At 53.5% G+C, this 23127-nt stretch overlaps 1 protein-coding gene across 3 annotated transcripts in view; it reads left to right on the plus strand.

Moving 5' to 3' along the window:
* Positions 1-23127, plus strand: part of RNF20 (ring finger protein 20) — a 217566-nt gene that overhangs the window by 137475 nt on the left and 56964 nt on the right. For all 3 annotated transcript variants that reach the window (XM_085651686.1, XM_085651687.1, XM_085651685.1), the window contains exon 15: positions 20820-20969. In XM_085651686.1, coding sequence (XP_085507812.1) covers positions 20820-20969 — 150 coding nt within the window. The remainder of the gene's footprint in view (positions 1-20819; positions 20970-23127) is intronic.

Here is a 23127-nt window from a genome sequence, read left to right on the forward strand (position 1 = left end):
GGAGGGATGCAGCGCGACATGCTATGCGATGTGGGCTTGACACTACGGACTCGCTGGGTAGGGCAATTTCTACCTCAGTGGCGCTTAGACGTCACGCCTGGCTGCGGTCCACGTCCTTTTCGGGCGATGTCCAGAGCACCCTCATGGACATGCCCTTTGATGGCACTCGCCTTTTCGGCGAGAAAGCGGACAGTGCACTGAATCGCTTTAAGGACTCCCGGGCTACGGCCAAGTCCTTGGGCCTCTCGGCCCCGCGGTCGCAAACTTCCGCCTCTTTCGTGGCCAAGGAAGGGGTGCCTCCTCACGTACGCCTAGCCACCAGCCGCAGAACCAACCTGCGCGCGGTCGCGGACGTGGTTTCCGCCGAGGCGGTTCTGGAGGACGACGCGATCAGCCCACATCCACCCCGGCAGCATCCGCCTCAAAGCCTTCCTAGTCCGAGCTTTCAGGCCCATTCCACGCCAGTGGGCGGCAGAGTTCGCCATCACCTGCTCCACTGGCGATCCATCACATCGGACAGGTGGGTGCTGCAAATCGTCCAAAGGGGCTACTCCCTCCCCTTCGAGACGACCCCTCCAGCCATGCCACCGCAGCACCACCGTATCTCGGGGGATCATTTGAATCTTCTCCACGAGGAAGTTTCGGCCCTCTTGGGCAAGGGGGCCGTCGAGCGCGTTCCGAGCCCAGAAGTAGGTCGTGGTTGTTATTCCCACTACTTTCTGGTTCCCAAGAAGGGCAAAGGGGGCCTACGCCCTATCTTGGACCTCCGGAACGTCAATGCCTTCCTCCGGAAGGAAAGGTTCAAGATGTTAACTTTGGCTCAGGTTCTAGCTGCCCTAGACCCTGGAGACTGGATGGTAGCGTTGGACTTGCAGGACGCATATTTCCACATCCCCGTCCTGCCGGCCCACCGGTGTTACCTGCGGTTCATGGTGAACCAAGAGCACTTTCAGTTTACCGTGCTCCCCTACGGCCTCACCAGTGCCCCTCGGGTGTTCACGAAAGTGATGGCGGTGGTCGCAGCTCATCTGCGCAGATCAGGGGTTCCAGTCTTCCCCTATCTCGACGACTGGTTGTTGAAGGCAGGCTCGCCCCAGACAGTCGTCTCCCACCTCCAGACTACGGCGGATCTCCTGCATTTGCTGGGATTTTCCATCAACGTGCCGAAGTCACACCTGAGTCCCTCTCAGAAGCTCCTCTTCATCGGAGCGGTTCTCGATTCGGCGCAGTTCTGGGTCTATCCACCGGAACAGCGGGTCCGGGATATTCAGGCCCTGATTCCCATCTTTCGGCCTCTATCCTGGATTTCGGTCAGGCTAGTGTTGCGGCTTCTGGGGCTGATGGCCTCCTGCATCCTACTAGTGCATCACGCCAGGCGGCGCATGCGGGCTCTGCAGTGGGACCTGAAGTTTCAGTGGGCCCAGCATCACGGCAACCTGTCCGACCATGTCTTGATCTCGGAGGGCACTGCACAGCAGTTGCAGTGGTGGCTCACGGACCGCGATTGGGTCAAGGGCAAGAGCCTCTCCCTTCCCCAACCGGAGCATGTCGTAGTGACGGATGCGTCCCTCCTGGGATGGGGTGGCCATATGGGAGAGGCGGAGATCAGAGGCCTCTGGTCTCCGGCGGAGTCTCGTCTCCACATCAACCTGTTGGAGTTGAGAGCGATCCGACTTGCACTGAAAGCCTTCCTTCCCTCTATCAGGGGAAGTGTCGTGCAGGTGTTCACGGACAACACCACCGCCATGTGGTATTGCAACAAACAGGGTGGGGTGGGGTCGTGGACCCTTTGTCAGGAGGCTCTGCGCCTCTGGACGTGGCTGGAACACCAGGGCGTCACCCTAGTGGTTCAACATCTGGCGGGCTCTCTGAACGCCAGAGCAGACGAACTCAGCCGCCGGTGCATGATGGATCACGAATGGCGTCTGAACTCCGAAGTGGCGCAAGGTCTCTTTCAGCAGTGGGGAGAGCCTTGGTTAGATCTATTCGCCACCGAAGATAACGCGCAATGTCAGCAGTTCTGCGCGTTGCCATTTCCAAGGCGGCACTCGCTCGGCGACGCTTTTCGTCACGAGTGGAGTTGCGGTCTGTTGTACGCCTTTCCGCCTATACCACTTCTGCCCAGAGTGCTGAAGAAGATCAGGCACGACCGGGCCCAAGTCATCTTGGTGGCTCCGGAAGGTACTGGTATCCCGAGCTACTCAGTATGTTGACCGATCCTCCGATACGTCTGCCCCTTCGGGAGGATCTTCTGTCGCAGCAGCAGGGGACGGTCCTCCACCCGAACCTGTCCAGCCTCCACCTCCATGCGTGGAGATTGAGCGGCGGCAGTTGATGCCATTTGACTTGCCTCCTGAAGTCTGTGATATCATTCTGGCAGCCAGGCGTCCCTCCACAAAGACGGTATACGCCTGCCGGTGGAACAAATTTGTGGCATGGTGCACAGCAAAGGCTGTGGATCCCCTTTCCGCCCCTCTTTCTGAGGTTCTACTGTTTCTTCTTTCTTTGGCCCGGCAGGGCTCTGCCCTGGGCACCCTGAAAGGTTATCTTGCTGCCATCTCTGCCTTCTTGCGGCTTCCTGATCAGCCTTCTCTTTTCAAGTCCCCTGTAGTTATACGCTTTCTAAAGGGCATTACTCACACGTTCCCTCCTGTGCCTTTTGTAATGCCTCAGTGGGACTTGAATCTTGTTCTCACATTTCTAATGTGCGCTCCCTTTGAGCCTCTTCATAATTGTCCTCTTCGTCTGCTGACGCTTAAGACTGCTTTTCTGGTAGCCATCACCTCGGCTAGACGGGTGAGTGAGCTCCAGGCTTTATCTTCAAAGCCTCCTTTTCTCTCTGTTCATCCGGACAAGGTTGTCCTTCGGCCTCGTCCCTCCTTTCTTTCGAAAGTGGTGACTCCATTTCATCTTGGGCAGTCTGTCACCTTGCCCACCTTCTTTCCGCCTCCGCATCCTTCCAAAGAGGAAGAGAGGCTCCACCGTCTGGACCCAAAACGTGCGCTCTCCTTTTATCTGGACCGCACAAAGCAGTTCCGGGTGGACGACCAACTTTTCGTTGGATACGTGGGTGCTAAGAAGGGGAAAGCTGTGCACAAACGGACCATCTCTCGGTGGGTCGTTTTGTGCATCAAAATTTGTTATTCCTTGGCAAAAAAGGACCCTCCTGTTGGGCTGCGCGCCCATTCTACTCGGGCCACAGCGGCTACTACTGCTTTGGGACGGGGTGTCCCTTTGCAGGACATCTTGACAGCCAAGTCCGGAGGGATGGCTTCTTTGGCCGTTCTGTCCTCCAGGACTTTCTGGTGTGATCTTGGTTCGCAGACCCACCACCGGGGATGGTATTGCTTGGGTATCTATTCTAAGGTGAGGAATCTAACTAACGTGTTTCTTTCAGATGAACAAGTTACTTACCTTCGGTAACGATGTATCTGTAAGAAACATTAGTTAGTTAGATTCCTCACCGACCCACCCATCCTCCCCGTTCTGCGAACTGACATCTAGGGTTAAGGTTATCCTTTTCAAGCCCCTAGATTTTTTTTGGCACCAGTGTCTGTCTTTGCATGGCTCTGCGTTCCTGGTGCGGAAAGCTATGTACAAGAACTGACGTCAGCGCGCGAGGGCGGCGTCTAAGTACTCCGACGATGTCATTCCGGCGCATGACGCCGACGACGGATGCGGAGCCGCAGACGACGCCTAGCGACGCGCAAGGGGTATTGCTGACGAAAAATCTTCCGGATCCAGTCTGACGCCTGGGGATATTCTAACTAACTTACAGATACATCGTTACCGAAGGTAAGTAACTTGTTCTTCCGTCTCCGACATTGTCTCTCTCCACGGCTGCAAGGGCGTTGCTCACCTGTTGGTAAGTGTCGCAGTTTGTCCCCGGCCTGTTGGGGGTGTGGGTTCTCTGTGGGTGGTGCGGCCCTGCGCGTCATCACCCTATCCGCCGTTCCCCGACCATAGCCCTGATGGAGGCCTATGCGGCGGCCTTGCAGGCCTCTTTGGCTCTTCCCTTTTCTCTTTCTCTTCCTGGGACGTCTGCGGATCCCTTGCCACGTGCGGGGACTCCTGCGGTGTCGCCGGCGGTTCCGGCTCCAGCGCCGACTGGTTCGGATCCAGGTTTGGAGGATGTGGTGCTGTCGGGGTGCGACCCTAAGGGGTTCCCTCCTTCCCACCACGGCACCTCCGTGGGGGTCCCTGTAGTGTCGCGGAAGGTAGCTGGGGCTCGGGCGTGTCCTCGAGTCCCCCTCGGTCCTCTGGGCAGTCGGCGGCCTTGTCCGAGGCCGAGGTGACACCGCTCAGGTGACGGCGGCTGCTGGTCCTGGCGGTGCCGCAGGGGCCGGCTAGGGGTCGGCGCGTGTCCCCGGGCCCCCCTCGTCCCTTCACGCAGGCGGCTGCCTCGTCGGAGGTCGAGTCGATGCCTTTTCGGCGCCGGTCCTTAGCCGCCCCGGCTCCGACCCAGCCCCGGTCCCCCGTGCCGCGCGTTGTGGCGGAGATCATTCCGGCGTCCCCTTTGGCGCTGGTCGACCTTGACCTGACACCGGTGGCGGACTCTACGCCGCTGGTCCAACGTCGTGTCGTTGATTCGTTTCGGACACCCCCTCTTCTCCAGAGGTTTGGCAGCTGTTTGTTTCATCTTCTCCGGAGACGGGTCACCGCGTCGTGGCTTTTTCCCCGGCATCTTCTAAGGACGCCTCTTCGCCGTTGCTGCTCCCGCAGTCTTCGCCGGAGGCGCCTCAGGTTCCCCATTCATCGGTACACCCTCCCCCATTTCGGGCTTGGCCTTTCCTTCCTCCGGTTTGGCTGGGGGACGGTCGCCTTAGCTTGCAGCCGTCGCCCACGGAGGAACTGCTTTCCCCGCCGCGGGGTGTTTCCACAGCTGCGGGCATCTTGCGCATGGGCGATCCAGCTGCCCATTTACCTACGGATCATCTGCTGGAGGTTCTTCACCAGGGCTCTGGTGGACGGGAGCTGCTTCTTCCCTTCGAGGCTGCGCTCCACAATTCTCTTTTGGGGGCCTGGGGGCGTCCTGCCACGGGGCACCCGGTGCCCCAGCCTCTTCTGCACCGCCACCGTCCTGTTCCGCATGATCCTGTCTCTCTTTCCCTCCACCCTTCTACCAGGGGCCCTCTTTCACAGACTGCCTTTCACTCCTTGCCATCTGTGTTGTCTCCCCCTTCGCGGAGGCCCGCTGGTTGGATTCCTGGGGGGGCAACATCTTCGCCTCCTCCAGTGCTGCTTTGTGAGCCCTAAACACTCTTTGTATATTAGCCAGAGCCACCTCTTGCTTATGGGACTCGGCGGAGTCCCTTCAGTCTTCTGCTTCTCAGGAGGGTGCCTGCATTGATCTGCGGCACCATGTGTTGGATGGCCGAGAGCTGGTGGAGTATATTCTTCGCTCGGCTCTGGATGTTTCGGAGGAGCTTGGTCGTACCATGGCTACTTCGGTGGCCCTTCGTCGCCATGCCTGGCTACGGGATAGTGTTTTCCCTGAGAACGTTAGAGAACGGCTGGTTGACCTCCCCTTTGATGGCGCCCTGTTGTTCCACGCCCCTGCGGATTCTGCCATTCAGAAGTTTCTTGCGGGGCTTTGCCCTCCTCCTCCTCCTCCTTCTCCTCCCCCCCAGTGACCTGACTGATGGTCTGTGTTTTGGGAGGTGCTCTCACGTTGTTTTCCTGGGGCCTTGTAACGGATAGATCAGGTTGTGTGTTTTGTCTGGTTTATGTGCCTTGGGGGTTCTTTTGTGGGGCCCTTGGTGCTGTTGGCTGCTGGTCTGGCCCTTTTGTTGTCTTGTGGTTTTGGCTGCTGGTGAGCCCGGTAGGCCCTAGATTAGCCCTTCTGTCTCTTCTTTATTGGCTGCTTCATAAGCCGTCTGCGGGTATTTTCTGCAGGTCTTTATGTTTTGTCCTCTGCTGCGGAAACTTTTTCCTAAGAGGTGTTCCCATGGTTCTTGGGACGTAACCTACCCTATGTGGGGTATTTGTAGCTATTACATAGCTCTGTCATGTGCTTGGGGGGGTGTGGTCACCCTTTCGGGTTCCTTGCTCTGGCGTCACGGTATGTCGCAGGTGCGATCTTCTTGCCAATTGTCTTGATGCAGCTTGCGCTAGGTCCATCCTTTTCCTTGTCTCCATGCCGCTCGGCCGGTCTGGCCTGCTGTTTGTGACCTCGTGTTGTGGCGGTTCCGGACTTTTGTCCTGTGTTTTGGCTGGGTCCTGTGTCGGCTGCTCCAAATGGTTTGGTTTTCCTTGGCCTCTGTGTTCGGATGGCCCGCTTTGGCCATCCTCCGTCTCCCTCTTCTTTTCTGCCGGTTCCTCCACTTCTTTGTGGTCAAGGTGTGTGTGTGTTCTGGCCCGGCCCCTCCCTTGGGGTGTGTCCTGGTGCTCCCAGGTCTCTGCCTTTGTTTGGCGTCTGCCTTTTCCTGGGTGCGCTGTTCTGCGGTGTTGCCTGTTGCTGGCGACGCGTGCCCCTGCAGGGCTGCTTGTTCTACTCCACCCTGGTGCTCTTGATGGGTTTCCTTGCACCCCTGCCTCTGGTTCCGTTGGGGCTTCGTGCAACGGTGCTCTTCTTCTTCCGCCTGTGCTGTTGGTGGTGGTGCCGTTCCGGCCTTGTCCGCTGCTTGCGGCCATGGAGTTTTCTGCTCTTTTCTATCTCTGTGCATGTGTTTCTTCCAGTGGGCCCTGCCTCTGGCTCTGCCTCTTCTCACTGGGTTCGAAGTGACCCTTGTGTTCCTTGAGGTTTTTGGGCGCTGTCTGCCCCTGCAGGGTGTTAGGCGCTTTCTCTTGTTTGGGTTAGGATATCCTGCCCTTTTTTAGGTCTCGTCTGACCCAGCGCATGCGCTGGTCTGGCGAGACTTATTGAGAGGGCTCCAAAAAGTGCTACCAGGCCAGCCTAGATCTACAGTGCATGTGCGCGGGCGCGCGCGCCGCACTTTAGCGCGATTGCTTTCATTTTCGTGGCCGCTTGGCATAGCCAATAGGTCTTGGTTTCATTTTCATGGCCGCTTGGCATAGCCAATAGGTCTCGCTTTTGGGACCTTATAAGTATTTAGTTATGCAACTGTTGCATGTGTAAACACTTTAAATGTCCCAAAGGCGAGACCTATTGGCTATGCCAATGCTTGTCCTTCTTGTTCTTGTGCCATGTCCCCTACTGGAGTCCCGGTCTCTCTTGGTGGGGAGGCTCTCTCGCAGGCCCTCCTCCCTTCTGGGTATGGCTAGGGTATCTATTCTACGTTAAGGAATCTGCGGCTAGTAGTCTCTATCAGATGTACAAGTTACCTACCTTCGGTAACGATGTATCTGGTAGAGTCGATTCTAGCCGCAGATTCCTTCACGACCCGCCCTTCCCCCCCCCGTTCTGCGATAACCCTCTGCTTGGGTTTCTGCAGCCGCCTCCCTCTGGGTGGCTTGTCTTCTGTTGGTGTCCTCTTTGTTTTTCGTCCGGTCAGGCTTTCCTCCAGCTGGTTTCTCTCCAGCGTGAGGTCCTCCTTTTGCTCTTCCCTCTGTTGTTAGTGTTTCTGATCCCCACCCGGTCTTCGTTGGGGGTTCTTTTACCTGTCCTTTGACCTCCTACTCCTTTCGGAGGTTATGGCCCTCCTTGGCAATGTAGTCTGCGGATGGATTACCTGTCCTTTTGCCCTACTCCTTTCAGGAGGTATGGTCATCCTTGTCCGTGTACTCTGGGGATGTATCAATCGATCAATCGATCAATCAATCAATCAATCATGGCATTTGTAAAGCGCACTACATACCCTCGAGGGTCTCAAGGCGCTTTGGGAGGGAGAGGGGGGGTAGCTGCTACTATTCGAAGAGCCAGGTCTTGAGGAGTCTTCTGAAGGTCAGAAGGTCTTCGGTCTGCCGTAGGCGAATGGGGAGGGTGTTCCATGTCTTGGCGGCGAGGTGGGAGAATAATCTGCCGCTGGTGGTCACTCTTCGGATGCGGGGGATGGTGGCTAGGGCGCAGTCTGCGGAGTGGAGCTGGTGGGTGGGGGTGTAGAGGCCGAGTCGGCTGTTGAGGTACGTTGGTCCGGTGTTTTGGAGTGCCTTGCGTGCGTGGGTGAGGAGTTTGAAGGTTATCCTCTTGTTGACAGGGAGCCAGTGCAGGTTTCTCAGGTGGGGTGTGATGTGGCTGCGGCGAGGGATGTCGAGGATCAGGCGTGCGGAGGCGTTCTGGATGCGTTGAAGCCGTTTCAGGAGTTTGGCCGGGGCTCCTGGGTAGAGTGCGTCTCCGTAGTCCAGTCTACTGCTGATGAGGGCCTGGGTGACTGTCCTTGTTTCGGTGGGGATACACTTGAAGATTCTGTGAAGCATGCGGAGGGTGTTGAAGCAGGAGGAGGAGACGGCGTTGACCTGCTTCGTCATGGAGAGGGTGGAGTCGAGGATGACCCCTAGGTTGCGTGCGTGGTCGGTGGGTGTTGGGGGTTTTCCTAGTGCAGTCGGCCACCAGGAGTCGTCCCAGGCCGAGGGGGTGGATCCGAGGATGAGGACCGCCGTCTTGTCCGAGTTCAGCTTCAGTCAGCTGTTTCTCATCCAGTCGGCTACGGCCTTCATTCCTTCGTGGAGGTTGGTTTTGGCGGTGTGGGGGTCCTTGGTGAGGGAGAGGATCAGCTGGGTGTCGTCGGCGTAGGAGATGATGTTGAGGTCATGCCGTCGTGCGATGTGGGCGAGTGGTGCCTTGTAGACGTTGAATAACGTTGGGCTGAGGGATGAGCCTTGGGGTACGCCGCAGATGATCTCAGTGGCTTCGGAGCGGAAGGGGGGAGGCAGATGCTCTGTGTTCTGCCGGAGAGGAAGAAGGAGGTCCAGTCCAGGGCCTTCTCTTGGATTCCGGCGTCGTAGAGGCGTGTTCGTACTGTGCGGTGGCAGACCGTGTCAAAAGCGGCTGACTGGTCCAGGAAGATGAGGGCCGCGGTTTCTCCGTTGACTAGCAGGGTCCTGATGTCATCGGTGGTGGCGATGAGGGCAGCTTCGGTGCTGTGGTTGCTGCGGAACTCGGACTGGGACGGGTCCAGGATGCTGTTCTCCTCGAGGAAGCTGGTCAGTTGTTTGTTGCCGGCCTTTTCGATGATCTTCGCCGGGAACGGGAGCAGGGAGATGGGTCAGAAGTTCTTGAGGTCCTTGGGGTCCGCCTTGGGTTTCTTGAGTAACGCGTTGATCTCTGTGTGCTTCCAGCTCTCCGGGAAGGTCGCTGTCTCGAAGGAGATGTTGATGGTTTTCCGGAGATGTGGTGCGATGGTGCTGCTGGCTTTGTTGAAGATGTGGTGTGGGCAGGGGTCTTCCGGGGATCCGGAGTGGACGGTGTTCATGATCTTGATGGTGTCGTCGTCGTCGATGTTGGTCCAGGCGGTTGGTGCGGGTCGTGGGAGCGGGGGTTTCAGTGGTTGCCGGAGTGGTGACGGCGTTGAAGCTGTCGTGGATGTCTGCGATCTTACGATGGAAGAAGGTGGCCAGCGAGTCGCACAGGTCTTGTGAAGGTGGGATGTCGTCGGTGTTGGAGTTGGGGTTGGAGAGTTCCTTCACGATGTTGAAGAGCTCTTTGCTGTTGTGTGCGTTGTTGTCTAGGCGGTCTTTGATGGAGGTCCTTTTGGCGAATCTGATGAGGTGGTGATGTCTGCGAGAAGCATTCTTGTGGGCTGTGTAGCTTTCGTTCACGGATCCATTTTTTTTCGAGTTTTCGGCAGGTTCGCTTGGAGACCTGGAGGTCTTCGGTGAACCAGCTGGCTTTCTTGCTAGTGTGGGTGTTGGAGGGCTTCCTGAGTGGGGCGAGGGTGTTGGCGCAGTAGTTGATCCACTTTTTGAGGTTGCAAGCGGCGGTGTCGGGTCGGTCGAATCTGTGGGTGGGCTCTGGGCGAGGGTGGTGGAAAGCTGGTCTTCGGTGACTTTGCTCCAGCAGCGGCGCAGCATCTGTTGGGTGCGTGGTGGGTGCCCGGAAGGTGAAGTGGATGCAGCGGTGATCGGTCCAGTGGAGCTCAGTGGTGTGGTTGAAGGAGACGTGGGAGCTTGCGGAGAAGATGGGGTCAAGCGTGTGGCCGGCGGAGTGGGTGGGTGTAGTGACGAGTTGTCTGAGTCCGAGGTTGTCGATCAGAGTGGTGGAGTTAGTGTCATTGTTGTTCTCGAAGTGGAAGTTCATGTCCCCGAGCAGGATGTAGTCCGTGGAGGCGAGGGCGTGTGTGCTGACGAGGTCGGTGATGGAGTCGCTGCACTGTGCTCGTGGTCCGGGGCGTCTGTAGATGAGGGTTCCTCTGAGGGTGGTGTTGGGATCGGTGTGGATCTAGAGGTACAGGTGTTCGGCGGTGCTGAGGGTGTCGTCGGTGTTGGTTGAGACTTTGAGAGAGTTCCTGTGGACGATGGCGATTCCTCCTCCTACTCCATTGGTGCGGTCCCTGCAGGTGATCTTATAACCTTCCGGGATGGCTATGGCGATGTCGGGTGCCGAGGAGGGGTTCAGCCAGGTCTCCGTCAGGAAGGCGACGTCTGGGGTGTTGGAGTCCAGTAGGTCCCAGAGTTCCACAGCATGTTTTCGTGCTGAGTGGGTGTTGAGAAGGATGCATCTGAGGTGGTCGAGTTTTTTGGTAGGTGGGTTGGTTGGCCGGATGCTGGTGAAGCTGCAGTTCCGGCAGGAGAAGGGTCCTTGGGTGCGCTTCAGGGCGGCCAGGCAGCAGGTGCATGATCGTCCGGCGTTGAGTGCGTGGAGGGTGCTGGAGTCGTAGCAGAGGCGGGCGTCGTGGCGTTCGCTGGGGCCAGGGGTCCTGGCGCTGGGCACGGTCCTGGCGCGGACGGACGCAGGCGGGCTTGCCTTTGGCGCGCCAGCGGCGCAGCCGCAAAGCAGCCGGCATATATGGGGAGGTGGGAGGGAGGAGCATCTGGGAGGCGGGAGGTAGGGGCAGCGAATGGACAGTCAGGGGGGCGGGGCCGCAACGGCGGGAGCGGTGAACGGCACCGAGGGCAAGGGCACAGAATCACTGGGGTCACAGAAGGAAAAATGGGCACAGATCATGGGGGGCACAGAAGGGGAAAAGGGCACGAATAGGGGGGGCACAGAAGGGAAAAAGGGCACGGATTACGGGGGGCACAGAAGGGAAAAAGGACACGGATTACGGGGGTCACAGAAGGAGAAAACGGGCACAGATCACGGGGGGCACAGAAGGGAAAAACGGGCACAGATCACGGGGGCACAGAAGGGAAAAAGGGCATAGTTCACGGGGGTCACAGAAGGGAAAAAGGGCACAGATCACAGGGGTGACGATGGGAACAGAAGGAAAGAAGGGTTCAAGAGAAAATACAGGCACAGGGGGAAGACAGACAACAGCAGTCACAGACAGCAAAAGAGAAAAAGACAGCAAATGAGAAAACGATACGGGCAGTATAATGAACAATAGAACAGACCTCACTTTCCTCAGCAGCGGCAGCTGGGGCAAGGACAGGACGCACAGGCGGTGCTGTGCAGAGGGGGAGCGACCTACCTAACAAGGTCAAGGGTTGCTGTTGTTCTTCTGTTCCGGGCTTGGGGTTGCGGTTGCTGACCCTCTCTCTTCTGTCACAGCGCTTTCCCTTGCTTGTGCCTCCGGGATGGCTCTCGCCTTTGCTTGCTTGGTGGTTCCATGGAGTGGTGCTTTGCGCTTTTCTTGCTCTGGCTTCGCTGCTCTGGCCTTCTGGTGCTTTACTGCCACCTGATGCTTTCGCCTTGGCTTGCACAGTTGTTCCTCAGGGTGGTGCTCTGCTCTTTTCCTGCTCTGGCCTGCTGTTGTCGCCTTCTGGTGCCTTGGTGCCACCTGGTGCTGTTCCTCGCCTTTTGTTTCTCTCTCTTTTGTTTCTGTTTTTTTCGCACACTGTTCCCATGCTCTCCTCAGTATTGTTGTGCTGGCTCCGCGTTGTGGCACGGAAGAAGTTCTCCGAAGCAAAGTGACATCTGCGCGCCGGGGTGGGGCTTATGTGACCTCGCTGACGTCACGCCCACGGATGACGTCGGGCAGAGTCGCGTGGTACCGCCCCCCGGCACGCAGAGATGCTGGGCAAGAAAGTTTTCCGGGTCCAGTCCCACACCTGGGGATAATTCTACGTTAAGGAATTTGCGGCTAGAATCGTCTCTATCAGATACATTGTTACCAAAGGTAAGTAACTTGTACTTCTGGACTCCTAGGGGGGGATCCTTCGCTCCCTGAGCCCAGAAACAAAGCCTTTCCTGGGCGGGTGTGTTAACACCTCCCTCAGCCAGGAAGAGCCATCTGTGGCAGGGGAGATTCAAAGGCCTGGCAGCCTTTGTAATGCGACCCCTAGCCTCTCCTGCTAGCAGGAGCAGGCAACCTTCCTGTCTCCCCTCCTATTCGGTGGGAAGACAGGTGGGAAAAACTAGCCAGCCCAGAAGGTGTGCCCACGTCTGCCAACTCCTCCCCTCAGGTGGGGGAGACGAGGTGAAGCCCTCTCTTCAGTGCTCGCCATCTTGCAGATGGCAGGCACTCCCCAATCCGGATTAGGGATTGTGCTCACTCCCCCACATGGGGTGAGCACACCAAGGGTGTAGTCACCCTAAGGTCAGTAGTCCATTGGCTACTGACCCCTAAAACGCCCCCTAAATACAGTATTTCTCTACCAGGGGATACTCATCAAAGTCATAAGCACTGAATATTCCCGCCCATGTGCGGGGAACCCGAAAATAATAAAAATTATATATGAAAACAATTGTGCAAAACTGATTTTACTTACCTTTTCTCTAGGAAATGTCCCAGTGTGATATCTAGGCATATCACACTGAGTAGAAAAAGTAATCTAAAAAGTAATCTCAAAAGTAACGTAAAGGTAACTTACCTGTAATTTTCATTGCAAAGTCGAACCAAGGTATATATACAGCATTTCACAGTATTGCATTAACTGTAACCATTTCAAAGTACATTTACAATTGCATTTCAAACTGTATGTTTACTGCAAAGTATTTATCAACTTACCTGTGCCAGGCTTGCTTGGTTCGAGAAAATAAAATAACTAAAAGAATATTTTTATACAAAACCAATGGTCTGAAGTTCAGTCTTTGAATGTGTGAAATCATTTGCTGATTGAGTGGGTACAACAAATGGTTAACGCTGTCCTCTGATACTGCCTTACTGCTTGCCCACACTACCACAAATAGAGAGTGAGGTGCTATCTAACTTTACCTCTGCCTACCTTTGGGGATCCACTGGACTCTGTGCCCACTATACCTCACTTTGGTATAGTATATACAGAGCCAGCTTCCTACATGTGTGCTGGTAGCTGAGGTTTGTTGTACTGGACAGTGTCTGAGTTGTGTGTTCTTGTAGCTGGGGTTTGTTCTTCCAGACAGTGCAGCGAATGACCCCTCATGGACAGTGTCTGAGGTGTGTGTGCTTGTAGCTGGGGTTTGTTCTTCCGGATAGTGCAGCGAATGACACCTCATGGACAGTGCCTGAGGTGTGTATGTTTGTTTGTAGCTGGGGTGTGTTGTGGAAAGTGCAGCTCATGACTCCTCACGGACAGTGTCTGAGGTGTGTGTGCTTGTAGCTGAGGTTTGCCATTCCGTACAGTGCAGCTCATGGGCAGTGTCCGGTGTATGTGTGCTGGTAGCTGAGGCTTCTTGCGGACAGTGCAGCTGATGTCACCTCACAACAGTGTCTGAGGTGTGTGTGCTTGTAGCTGAGGTTTGTCGTTCCGGACAGAGGCGTGCTTTTAAAGTAGTATATAAAAGAGGCAAAAAACACTTTATGGCAAAATGTGTAAACCGAAGTATGACATAAGAATTGGAACGACAGCTCTGTGGGTCTTGTTTCTTATAAGGTCTATTCTCATGTTTCAAACCGTATAGGGCACACTTCTCATAATACATTAAACAGCAAAGACATTTCGAAGTGTAAAACAACTGTTCGAGGCATGTGGGCTGCTGAATTCATATCTGTGCATAGATCGCCGCCTAGTGTTGGGTCCGGATGTTTGCACGTTGTTGTCCTGGAAGAGTCTTCGAAGTATCCTGGGATAGGTGACTCCTCCCCTGGACTACAGTGCGCATGGGCATCCTCTCCATCCTCAGATTGTTTTTTTCCGCCATTGGGTTCGGATGTGCTTATCTTGACTCAAGTTAGGAAAAACTTTTTTCAGGCCAAAAGGCCTTTAGTTCGCGTCGGTACTGTTCCCGATCGGTATCGATAGTTATTTGTTAGTCTACTAACTTCAAGACCAACTCTTTTCGCATCATATCCGACCATCGACCCGACTTCGACGATGGAATCGAGGACACCATTCAAGCGGTGTCCTGTATGCAATGCGAAATATCCCCATGTCGACGTCCACCCGGTGTGCAACAAATGCCTTTCACCGGATCACGACGAGTCCACATGTATGGCCTGTGCCCGATTCCGATCCAAAAAGACTCTCCGGAATCGACGAGCAGCGAGACTTGAAGCGCAGCAAGCGGCACCGGCCCCGACCAACATCTTCAGCGCCAAGGACGAACATGTGGAAGACGTGGAGAACCTACCCTCCAGCCCTGCTTCCGAACACAACTCCGGATCGGAAGACATCGAAGAACGACTCTTTCACAGAGACGAAGCCGACACCGAGGTAGGAGACTACAATGAGGCCTTAGGGGCCGAAGAGAGTAGCTCCGGTGACGAGCAAGGCCTACCCGTACAGACGGAGGATATCCCAGTGCGTCAGTCTATGGCTCCGGTCGAGGGATCGCCTTCGGGCCTTACCCAAGACCTATCCCGCAGTTCTTCGGCCCCGCCCTCTGGCCCGGCCTCGGACATTCAGCGGCAGCCATTACTACCCAAAACGACTGGTTTCCCTTCATCGAAACCGAAAGCCGTATCGGTTCCACAGAAACCGAAACTAAAAGTAACACTGGTCGGATTGAGGCCCACCACACCTTCGATGCCAGCCAAACCCGTCGGCACCGACCGCACCAAACGGGACTTCGGTGCCGAACTCGCAGCAGCCGACGTCGGCGCCGACACACGGAAAAAGGCCATCGGTGCCGCCAAACCGCCTCGGCTCCCGGCACCGAAACAATCGGCTCCAGCCACAGTGGTCAAAATAGCTGCTGCGACTCACACTACTTCGAAAGCAGCACCAAAGGCACAATCATCGACGCCGTCGACAGCTACTACCTCTCCTCGACTCGATGACCCCGTGGCGCCGAAAAAGTCCACGCCTGCCTCTACAGAACCGGTCGGCGCCAAAGAACCGTCGGCGTTCCAGGTGCGGCAAGTTGCAGCATCCTTGCAACGCATCAAGGAAAAGGCAGCCCTACAGGACCCTTCAGGCTCCGAGCCGAAAAAAGCTCAAAAAGCTTCTCCGGCACCGGCCAACATCACTTTTGGCCTGCCGCCATCCACGGCACCCAAAATGTTCGAAATCAGAACACGTGTCACCCACACTAGGATCACGCCTGCCGAACGCTCTCCTACGGAGACGTCACCATCCCACATCATCGATGCCGACACCGGCAGAATGATGTTCCACAAGCGGAGGATAACTTCCGAGCTAGCTTTGGACTCCTACCGGATCCCTCTAAAGAAAAAGCTGCCAGTGGATTCGGAACCAGTTCTTTACGAACCTATCCATACCTCTTATCAAGATCCACAGTCCTTCTCTCCGACACACTCTGAAACCGACGTTTTGGAGGACTACATGGGTGACCACATCCCCTACCCCGGAGACATGGACCCTGACGGCCAACAGGACCCTGATCAGGCTTGGGATGACCCTGCAGACCCGGGTGCACATATGGATACACAGGACACGCAGCTATATGGCGCGAAAACATCTCCCACAGAGGACACTGCCGCATTCAACGCCCTTATTGAACGTGCTGCGGCCAATCATGGTGTGCAACTCCACTCCGACACAATCGAGGACGATTTTCTAATGGATACTTTCGCATCCTCAGAACGGAATATCAAAACTCTACCCATGTTGAAAGGTGTCCTCAAACCAGCAAAGGACATTTTCAAAGAACCCACCAGGGCACGAGTAATAAACCCCAGGATCGACAAAAAATATAGGTCGGCGCCTGGGGACCCTACCTACATTAGAGGCCAGTTGCCTCTGGATTCCATCGTGGTCGCCAATGCTCGCAAACGGGCGCACTCACAGACAACTGGGGATGCTCCTCCCCCGGACAAGGAGTCCAAGGTGCTAGAGACCTCCGGCAAAAGGGTTGCAGCCCAGGCAGCTAACATATGGCGTATTGCCAATACTCAGGCGCTCCTAGCTCGCTACGATCGCGCACACTATGACACATTAGAAACATTACTCCAACATCTCCCTGACCAATACAAAGAGGGAGCAGAGATCCTCATCAGGGAGGGACAACTCCTCACTAACGCATCCATTAAGTGTGCACTGGATGCCGCAGACACAGCTGCCAGAGCAATAAACACTAGCGTCATGTTACGACGACACGCCTGGTTGCGAATCTCCGGATTCAAACCGGAGGTTCAGAATAACATCCTCAATCAGCCGGTCAACCCCGACTACTTATTCGGACCAGAGGTTGACACCACCCTAGAAAAAATAAAAAAGGACACAGACACTGCAAAGTCCATGGGGGCTCTCCAAACGCAGACCTTTCGGAGTGGCTCCTTTCGTCGCCCCGGAAATAGAGGAGCAGGTAGAGGACAGGGGTCACAGCAAACCTACAACAAGGGCAACACCCAAAGTACCTACGATAAAAACACCCGGGGTGGATATCGTGGTTCAAGCACAAAGGGTAGAGGACGCGGATACGGCAATACCAGATCCTCTCCCAAGAACAAACAGTGACGCCCTCTCCCTTCCTCCCGACCACATAACACCTGTCGGGGGAAGGCTACAAAGGTTCCTGTCCACGTGGAACTCCATCACCACGGACAGGTGGGTCAAAGATATTATCAAACACGGTTACTGCCTAGAATTAACCTCAACTCCACCCACAATACCGCCAAGACACCGTCCTATGTCCTCAGAGCACTTAGCGCTATTACAGCAGGAAGTGCTAAGTATGCTGCAAAAAGGCGCAATAGAGGTCGTACCCGTCCACGAGCACGGTACGGGGGTGTACTCCCTGTACTTTTTAATACCAAAGAAGGACGGTCACTCAGACCCATACTAGACCTGAGACCCCTCAACCGCTACATTCTCTCAGAGCATTTCCACATGCTCACCCTCCAACAAGTCCTCCCATTGCTCAAACAGGGAGACTTCCTAGCCACGCTAGACCTCAAAGATGCGTATTTCCACATACCCATTCACCCATCACACAGAAAATATCTCAGGTTCACTATTCAGGGGCAGCACTACCAATTCAAGGTTCTTCCCTTCGGCGTGACAACAGCGCCCAGGGTCTTCACAAAGTGCCTAGCTACAGTGGCTGCACATTTACGGAGGCAACACGTTCATGTCTACCCTTACCTGGACGACTGGCTTGTTCAGGCAAAGTCAGCCCAGCAATGCACCAGCCACATGTCCCGCACCATTCACCTCCTTCACAGCCTGGGGTTCTCACTAAATTACCCAAAATCACATCTCCAACCCGCACACGTACAACAGTACCTGGGTGCGACCATAGACACTCTGGCGGCCACAGCTCAGCCAAATTTAGTGAGGATCAACAGCATGCAAATGCTAATTTCCAAGTTCAAACCCCAACACTCCCTTCCCGTGCGAGTGTTCATGCAGTTGATAGGCATGATGGCCTCCTGCATTTTCATAGTCCCACACGCGAGACTACATATGCGCCCGCTTCAGGAGTGCTTAGCACGTCAATGGACTCAGGCTCACGGGCAACTAAAAGACCTAGTGTTGGTGAGCAGTCGGGCATACAACTCTCTGCATTGGTGGAATCCACAAAACCTTTGCAAGGGCCGACCGTTCCAAGAGCCTGTTCCACAAATAATACTGACAGCAGACGCGTCTCTCCAGGGATGGGGAGCTCATGTACTCAATTACACAGTGCAGGGACTATGGACAACGCAACAAAAGAAGATGCACATCAACGTTCTAGAACTGATGGCAATCTTCCTAGCCATGAAGGCATTCAAAGTACACTTGTGCAACAAAGTCGTGTTGATCCGGACGGACAACATGACTGCCATGTACTACATACAGAAGCAGGGAGGAACACACTCTCCACAGTTGTCTCATCTGGCTCAGAGCATGTGGAAGTGGGCCATTCAGAGGAACATGTTCCTCATGGCGGAACACCTCCCCGGCAAAGACAACCAGATGGCGGATCTGCTCAGCAGACACAGCCACCAGATGCACGAGTGGGAGTTACACCCATCAGTACTCCAACCGTACTTCCAGCAGTGGGGTCACCCAGAGATAGACCTATTCGCCACAAGCGAAAACGCAAAATGCCAAAGCTTTGCCGCCAGGTTCCCACATCCGCAGTCGCAGGGCAATGCGATATGGATGAACTGGTCCGGCAGATTTGCGTACTCTTTTCCCCCAGCACCATTGATACCACTGGTGGCTCGCAAACTCAGACAACACTCACTAACACTCGTCCTGGTTGCTCCAACGTGGGCACGCCAGCCATGGTACACCACCTTTCTCGAACTTTCCGTGGTGCCCCATCAAAGACTGCGGATCAAACCCGCGCATTTGACGCAGAACCATGGAGAGATTCAGCACCCAGATCCGCAACAGCTGAACCTGGCAATCTGGCTCCTGAAGTCCTAGAGTTTGGCTACCTAAACCTGCCACCTGACTGTATGGACATCATTAAGGAGGCCAGGAGACCCACTACCAGGGCTTGCTATGCAGCCAAATGGAAACGGTTCGCCATTTATTGCAATAATACTGACATTAACCCGCTAGACGCATCCATCCAAAACATAATTTGTTACCTCCTACACCTGTACCGATGCAATCTGGCATACACCTCAATACGTGTCCATTTGACCGCAATATCAGCCTATCTCCAAAACAGGCAGCACCTCTCTTTATTCAAAGTGCCTGCCATCAAAGCCTTCTTGGAGGGACGTAAACGTGTAATTCCCCCAAGACACCCACCAGCACCGGTGTGGAACCTCAACCTGGTCCTCATCCGACTGATGGGTCCACCCTTCGAACCTCTCCACTCATGTGAGCTTCAATTCCTCACCTGGAAAGTAGCTTTCCTAGTGGCAATCACTTCGTTAAGAAGAGTTAGTGAACTCCAGGCACTAACCATTCAAGAGCCATTCATAAAGGTTCACGCCAACAGGGTCGTACTACGTACCAACCCCAAATTCATGCCCAAAGTCATATCGCAGTTCCACATGAATCAAACTATCGAACTGCCTGTTTTCTTTCAAAACCCACAAACTGTCGCAGAAAGAGCACTCCATACACTGGATGTAAAGAGAGCCCTCATGTACTACATCGACAGGACTAAAGTCTTTAGGAAAACAAAACAACTTTTCGTTGCCTTTGCCTCACACCACAAAGGTAACGCCATCTCCAAAGCAGGTATAGCCAGATGGATCGTTAAATGTATTCAAATTTGCTATCAAAAGGCTAAACGCACATTAACGATTCCCCCACGAGCCCACTCAACACGTAAGTTAGGGGCCTCCATGGCTTTCCTTGGAAACATTCCTTTGCATGATATATGTAGAGCAGCCACCTGGTCCACTACACACACATTTACCAAACACTATTGTGTAGATGTGCAATCAAAACAGCAGGCAGCTGTAGGACAGGCTGTTCTCAAAACTCTTTTTCAGACCGCTGCAGCTGGCACTGGTAGCCGCCGCTAATAGAGGGTACTGCTATATATTCTATGCACAGATATGAATTCAGCAGCCCACATGCCTCGAACTGAATATGCTACTTACCAGTATGCATCTGTTCTTGGCATGTAGGGCTGCTGACATTCATATCGCCCTCCCTCCTCCCCGGCGCCTGTAGCAGCTGCAGCTCTCAGAATTACTGTAAGCATGGTCATCACTTTCTGAATCTACTCCATCACTGCCACAATGGCGAAAAACAATCTGAGGATGGAGATGATGCCCATGCGCACTGTAGTCCAGGGGAGGAGTCACCTATCCCAGGATACTTCGAAGACTCTTCCAGGACAACAACGTGCAAACATCCGGACCCAACACTAGGCGGCGATCTATGCACAGATATGAATGTCAGCAGCCCTACATGCCAAGAACAGATGCATACTGGTAAGTAGCATATTCAATATTATTGTTTTCCCCTTGGTTAGTGCAACAATTAACAATTAGACAGTGCAGTGCTCAAAAGCGAATGTTCTGTCAACTGTACAATATGATACAAATATACACATATTTGCAAATTAGGGGTGTCCCCTGTTCAAGATGATTTCAAGTGCAATTTGAATATGGTTAATTATTTTTAGAGATATCTTTAAAGGACAGCTTTGCGATGGCGTTGATGTTTTGGACCAAGCCGCCAGTTAAGTGGATCTCATCAGGTCAAAACTACCATCTGTCTCCAAAACCTGAGTTAGATAGTCAGTACACCCTCATGTTGAGGTTGTGTGTTAATGGCTGATGGGCAATGCTCAATGTTTTGTGATGACAGAGATTCTCTGAGGAGCTATTCTTACTGTCATCTGATTACGGTGACTGTGGAGAAGGACTAAGTGTTCTTGTTTTATGCACTTTATGGCACTGCAGTCCTTACGTTGTGCTGGACTTCTTTTGGTCAACGTTCGGAGAGATGGTTCACCCCAGCTGTGATTTTGGTATTTATGGCAAGTGATACAATTTCTAAAGTAGTGGCTATGATTCTGTGTCTTCCTTCCCTGTTTTCTTTTTCTGTTCTCTACACATTTGAATCCTCTACAATTTCTCTCCATTCTCTCTTGATAGCTTGAAGAGCTGAGGCAGAGACTGAGGGAGCTGGAAGACAAAGAGAAAAAGGAAAGTAAGAAGATGGCTGACGAGGATGCACTGCGCAAAATCCGGGCAGTGGAAGAGCAGATTGAGCACTTGCAGAAGAAACTGGCTATCGCCAAGCAGGTGAGAGGAGGTGGCATGGGGATGAGGCGACACAGACACATTCAACACATGCTGCATGGAACATGAGAGCCTCACCCCCAGCTGGTACATCCTCATGCTTTGCATAAGACTAGAGGCCAATGGGCAAAATCTCACATACAAAAACATTGAGTGCACAAAGTAAAGAGTGGGAAACATGGCAGCTGAAATGAAAAGGATAAAATACAAGACACCGCTAACGTAATGGAGGAACTTCTTTGTTTGAGGTCATAGTATGATTGGAAGACTATATTAAGTTAGAGAAATAATAAAAGCTAAAAATGGAACAAGGGCTATGTCTGAGGTGACAATTATTGGTCTCACATTTTGGCTTTGAGGCTGTTCTGAACTCGATGACCTTTCAAAGTGTTTGTTTTTCAATTCTTATTTTATTCTCAATTATACAGTAGTGTTATCGAACACCTTTATAGCATAGGTCTCGTTCAGATGGGAAGTTTGTACAATTAATATCAAGACATGAGTGAGATGTTTGTTGCCTGCAAGTGGTGGCGGGCATTTCAGAATCAGTTGTTAATCTTAAAATGCACTAAAGGGTGAACAAAACCGGCTAAAATTGGTAGAGGCTGAGATTCACAGACATCTCAATTAGTAGGTGAGCTAGCCGTGCTCGTAAAGAGGGTTTCTTGTATGGGAACATTAATCAGTTCGAAAGTAATTGTAGTTATCCATATTCAGAGTGATTTCATTGAGGATCTTATGTTTAACATATTTCATTAATCTATGACCTTTTGAAAAGAGTTTCAACATCAATACATACTATCCTCCTCCATGAATGTATTTTCAGCTTGGTGTATTTTATCTCCCAATTTAATTGCCTATTGAATTCTGTATCCTAGTGTAAATAACCGAATTTAAAACACATGCTAACCTTTAAGAGCGGTGATGATGATTAGACAATGGGCTCTCTCCAAACGTTGAATGGAATTCTACAATTCTGATTGTTTTCTCTAATATTATGTTCGAGGCATGTGAGCTGTAGATCACATGCTTTGCATACTCCTGCCATCTAGTGTTGGGTCCGGATGTTTGCAAGTTGTTTTTCTTCGAAGTCTTTCCAGTCACGAGGTAGGTGACTCCTCCTTTCGGTGATAGTGCGCATGGGCATTGACTCCATTGTTAGATTGTTTTTTCCCGCCATTGGGTTTCTCGGGTTCCCCTTGGTGCGCTATACACTCATCCTCAACGGTATTGTTTCTCGATCACGTATCTCCATTCTCCAATATCGTATTTACTCAAAATCTTTCGATCGAGGAACTTGTGGAAGGCCGTCGGGCCTACCCGTGTCGGTCCGCCTCGCAGTAGATGGAACAGACTCAATTTAAATTCTGCCCTCGGTGCCACTTGAAATTCCCGTGCACCGACTCACGCGATGTGTGCAACTTGTGCTTGTCACCGGAGCACAAAGAAAAGTACTGCGACGCGTGTAAGGCTTTCCGATCGAAGAAGACGCTTCGCGGTCGTCTGGCTCAACGTGGCGACATGCAGAGCCAACACATAGGTTCCATTCCGTATCTCTTCAGAGAATATTCAGAAAAGGAGACAGGAAAAACCATAGGAGCCAAAGAAGAACAGGATCCGATCTCCGTCTCGGAATCCGGCTCCGATGGGGACGAAGACATCCTGCAAGGGCAGCGTATCGTGAGTACTGATCCTCCCTTGCCCCAAAGTCCACCTAAGCCTAAGAAGAAAGCTCAGGTCCAACCCCCGCCTGAGGGCCACGGTCGGCACCGAGAACATGTTTCTAATGCCCGCCATCCGGCTCTGCACCGAAACACACCTCAAAGCCTTCCGGCTCCGAGCTCAGTCACTCGAAATTAGGCACCCAGCCGAAACCTTTGAGATCGAAGTCAGTCAGGATCAGCCCCCCTCTTCGATGCCGAAAACGTCTTCGGATCCAAAACACCAGTGCCGAAACAGACAGAGGCGAAGCTTCCAGCAAAGGAGCTCCGTATCGATGTTCCACCCTCGAAACTGGATCCGAAACTAAGAGAACTCTACATTCATCCAACAACTGGACATATTACCACCAAAGTGACACTAAAACGTAAACCAGAGACTGAAGAAGTTTACCACATCCCTTGAGAAAGGATCAATGTGGGTACTAACCCTTCTCCTCCTC

Source organism: Triturus cristatus, chromosome 4_1, assembly GCF_964204655.1.
Source record: "Triturus cristatus chromosome 4_1, aTriCri1.1, whole genome shotgun sequence".
Classification (NCBI taxonomy): Eukaryota; Metazoa; Chordata; class Amphibia; order Caudata; family Salamandridae; genus Triturus; species Triturus cristatus.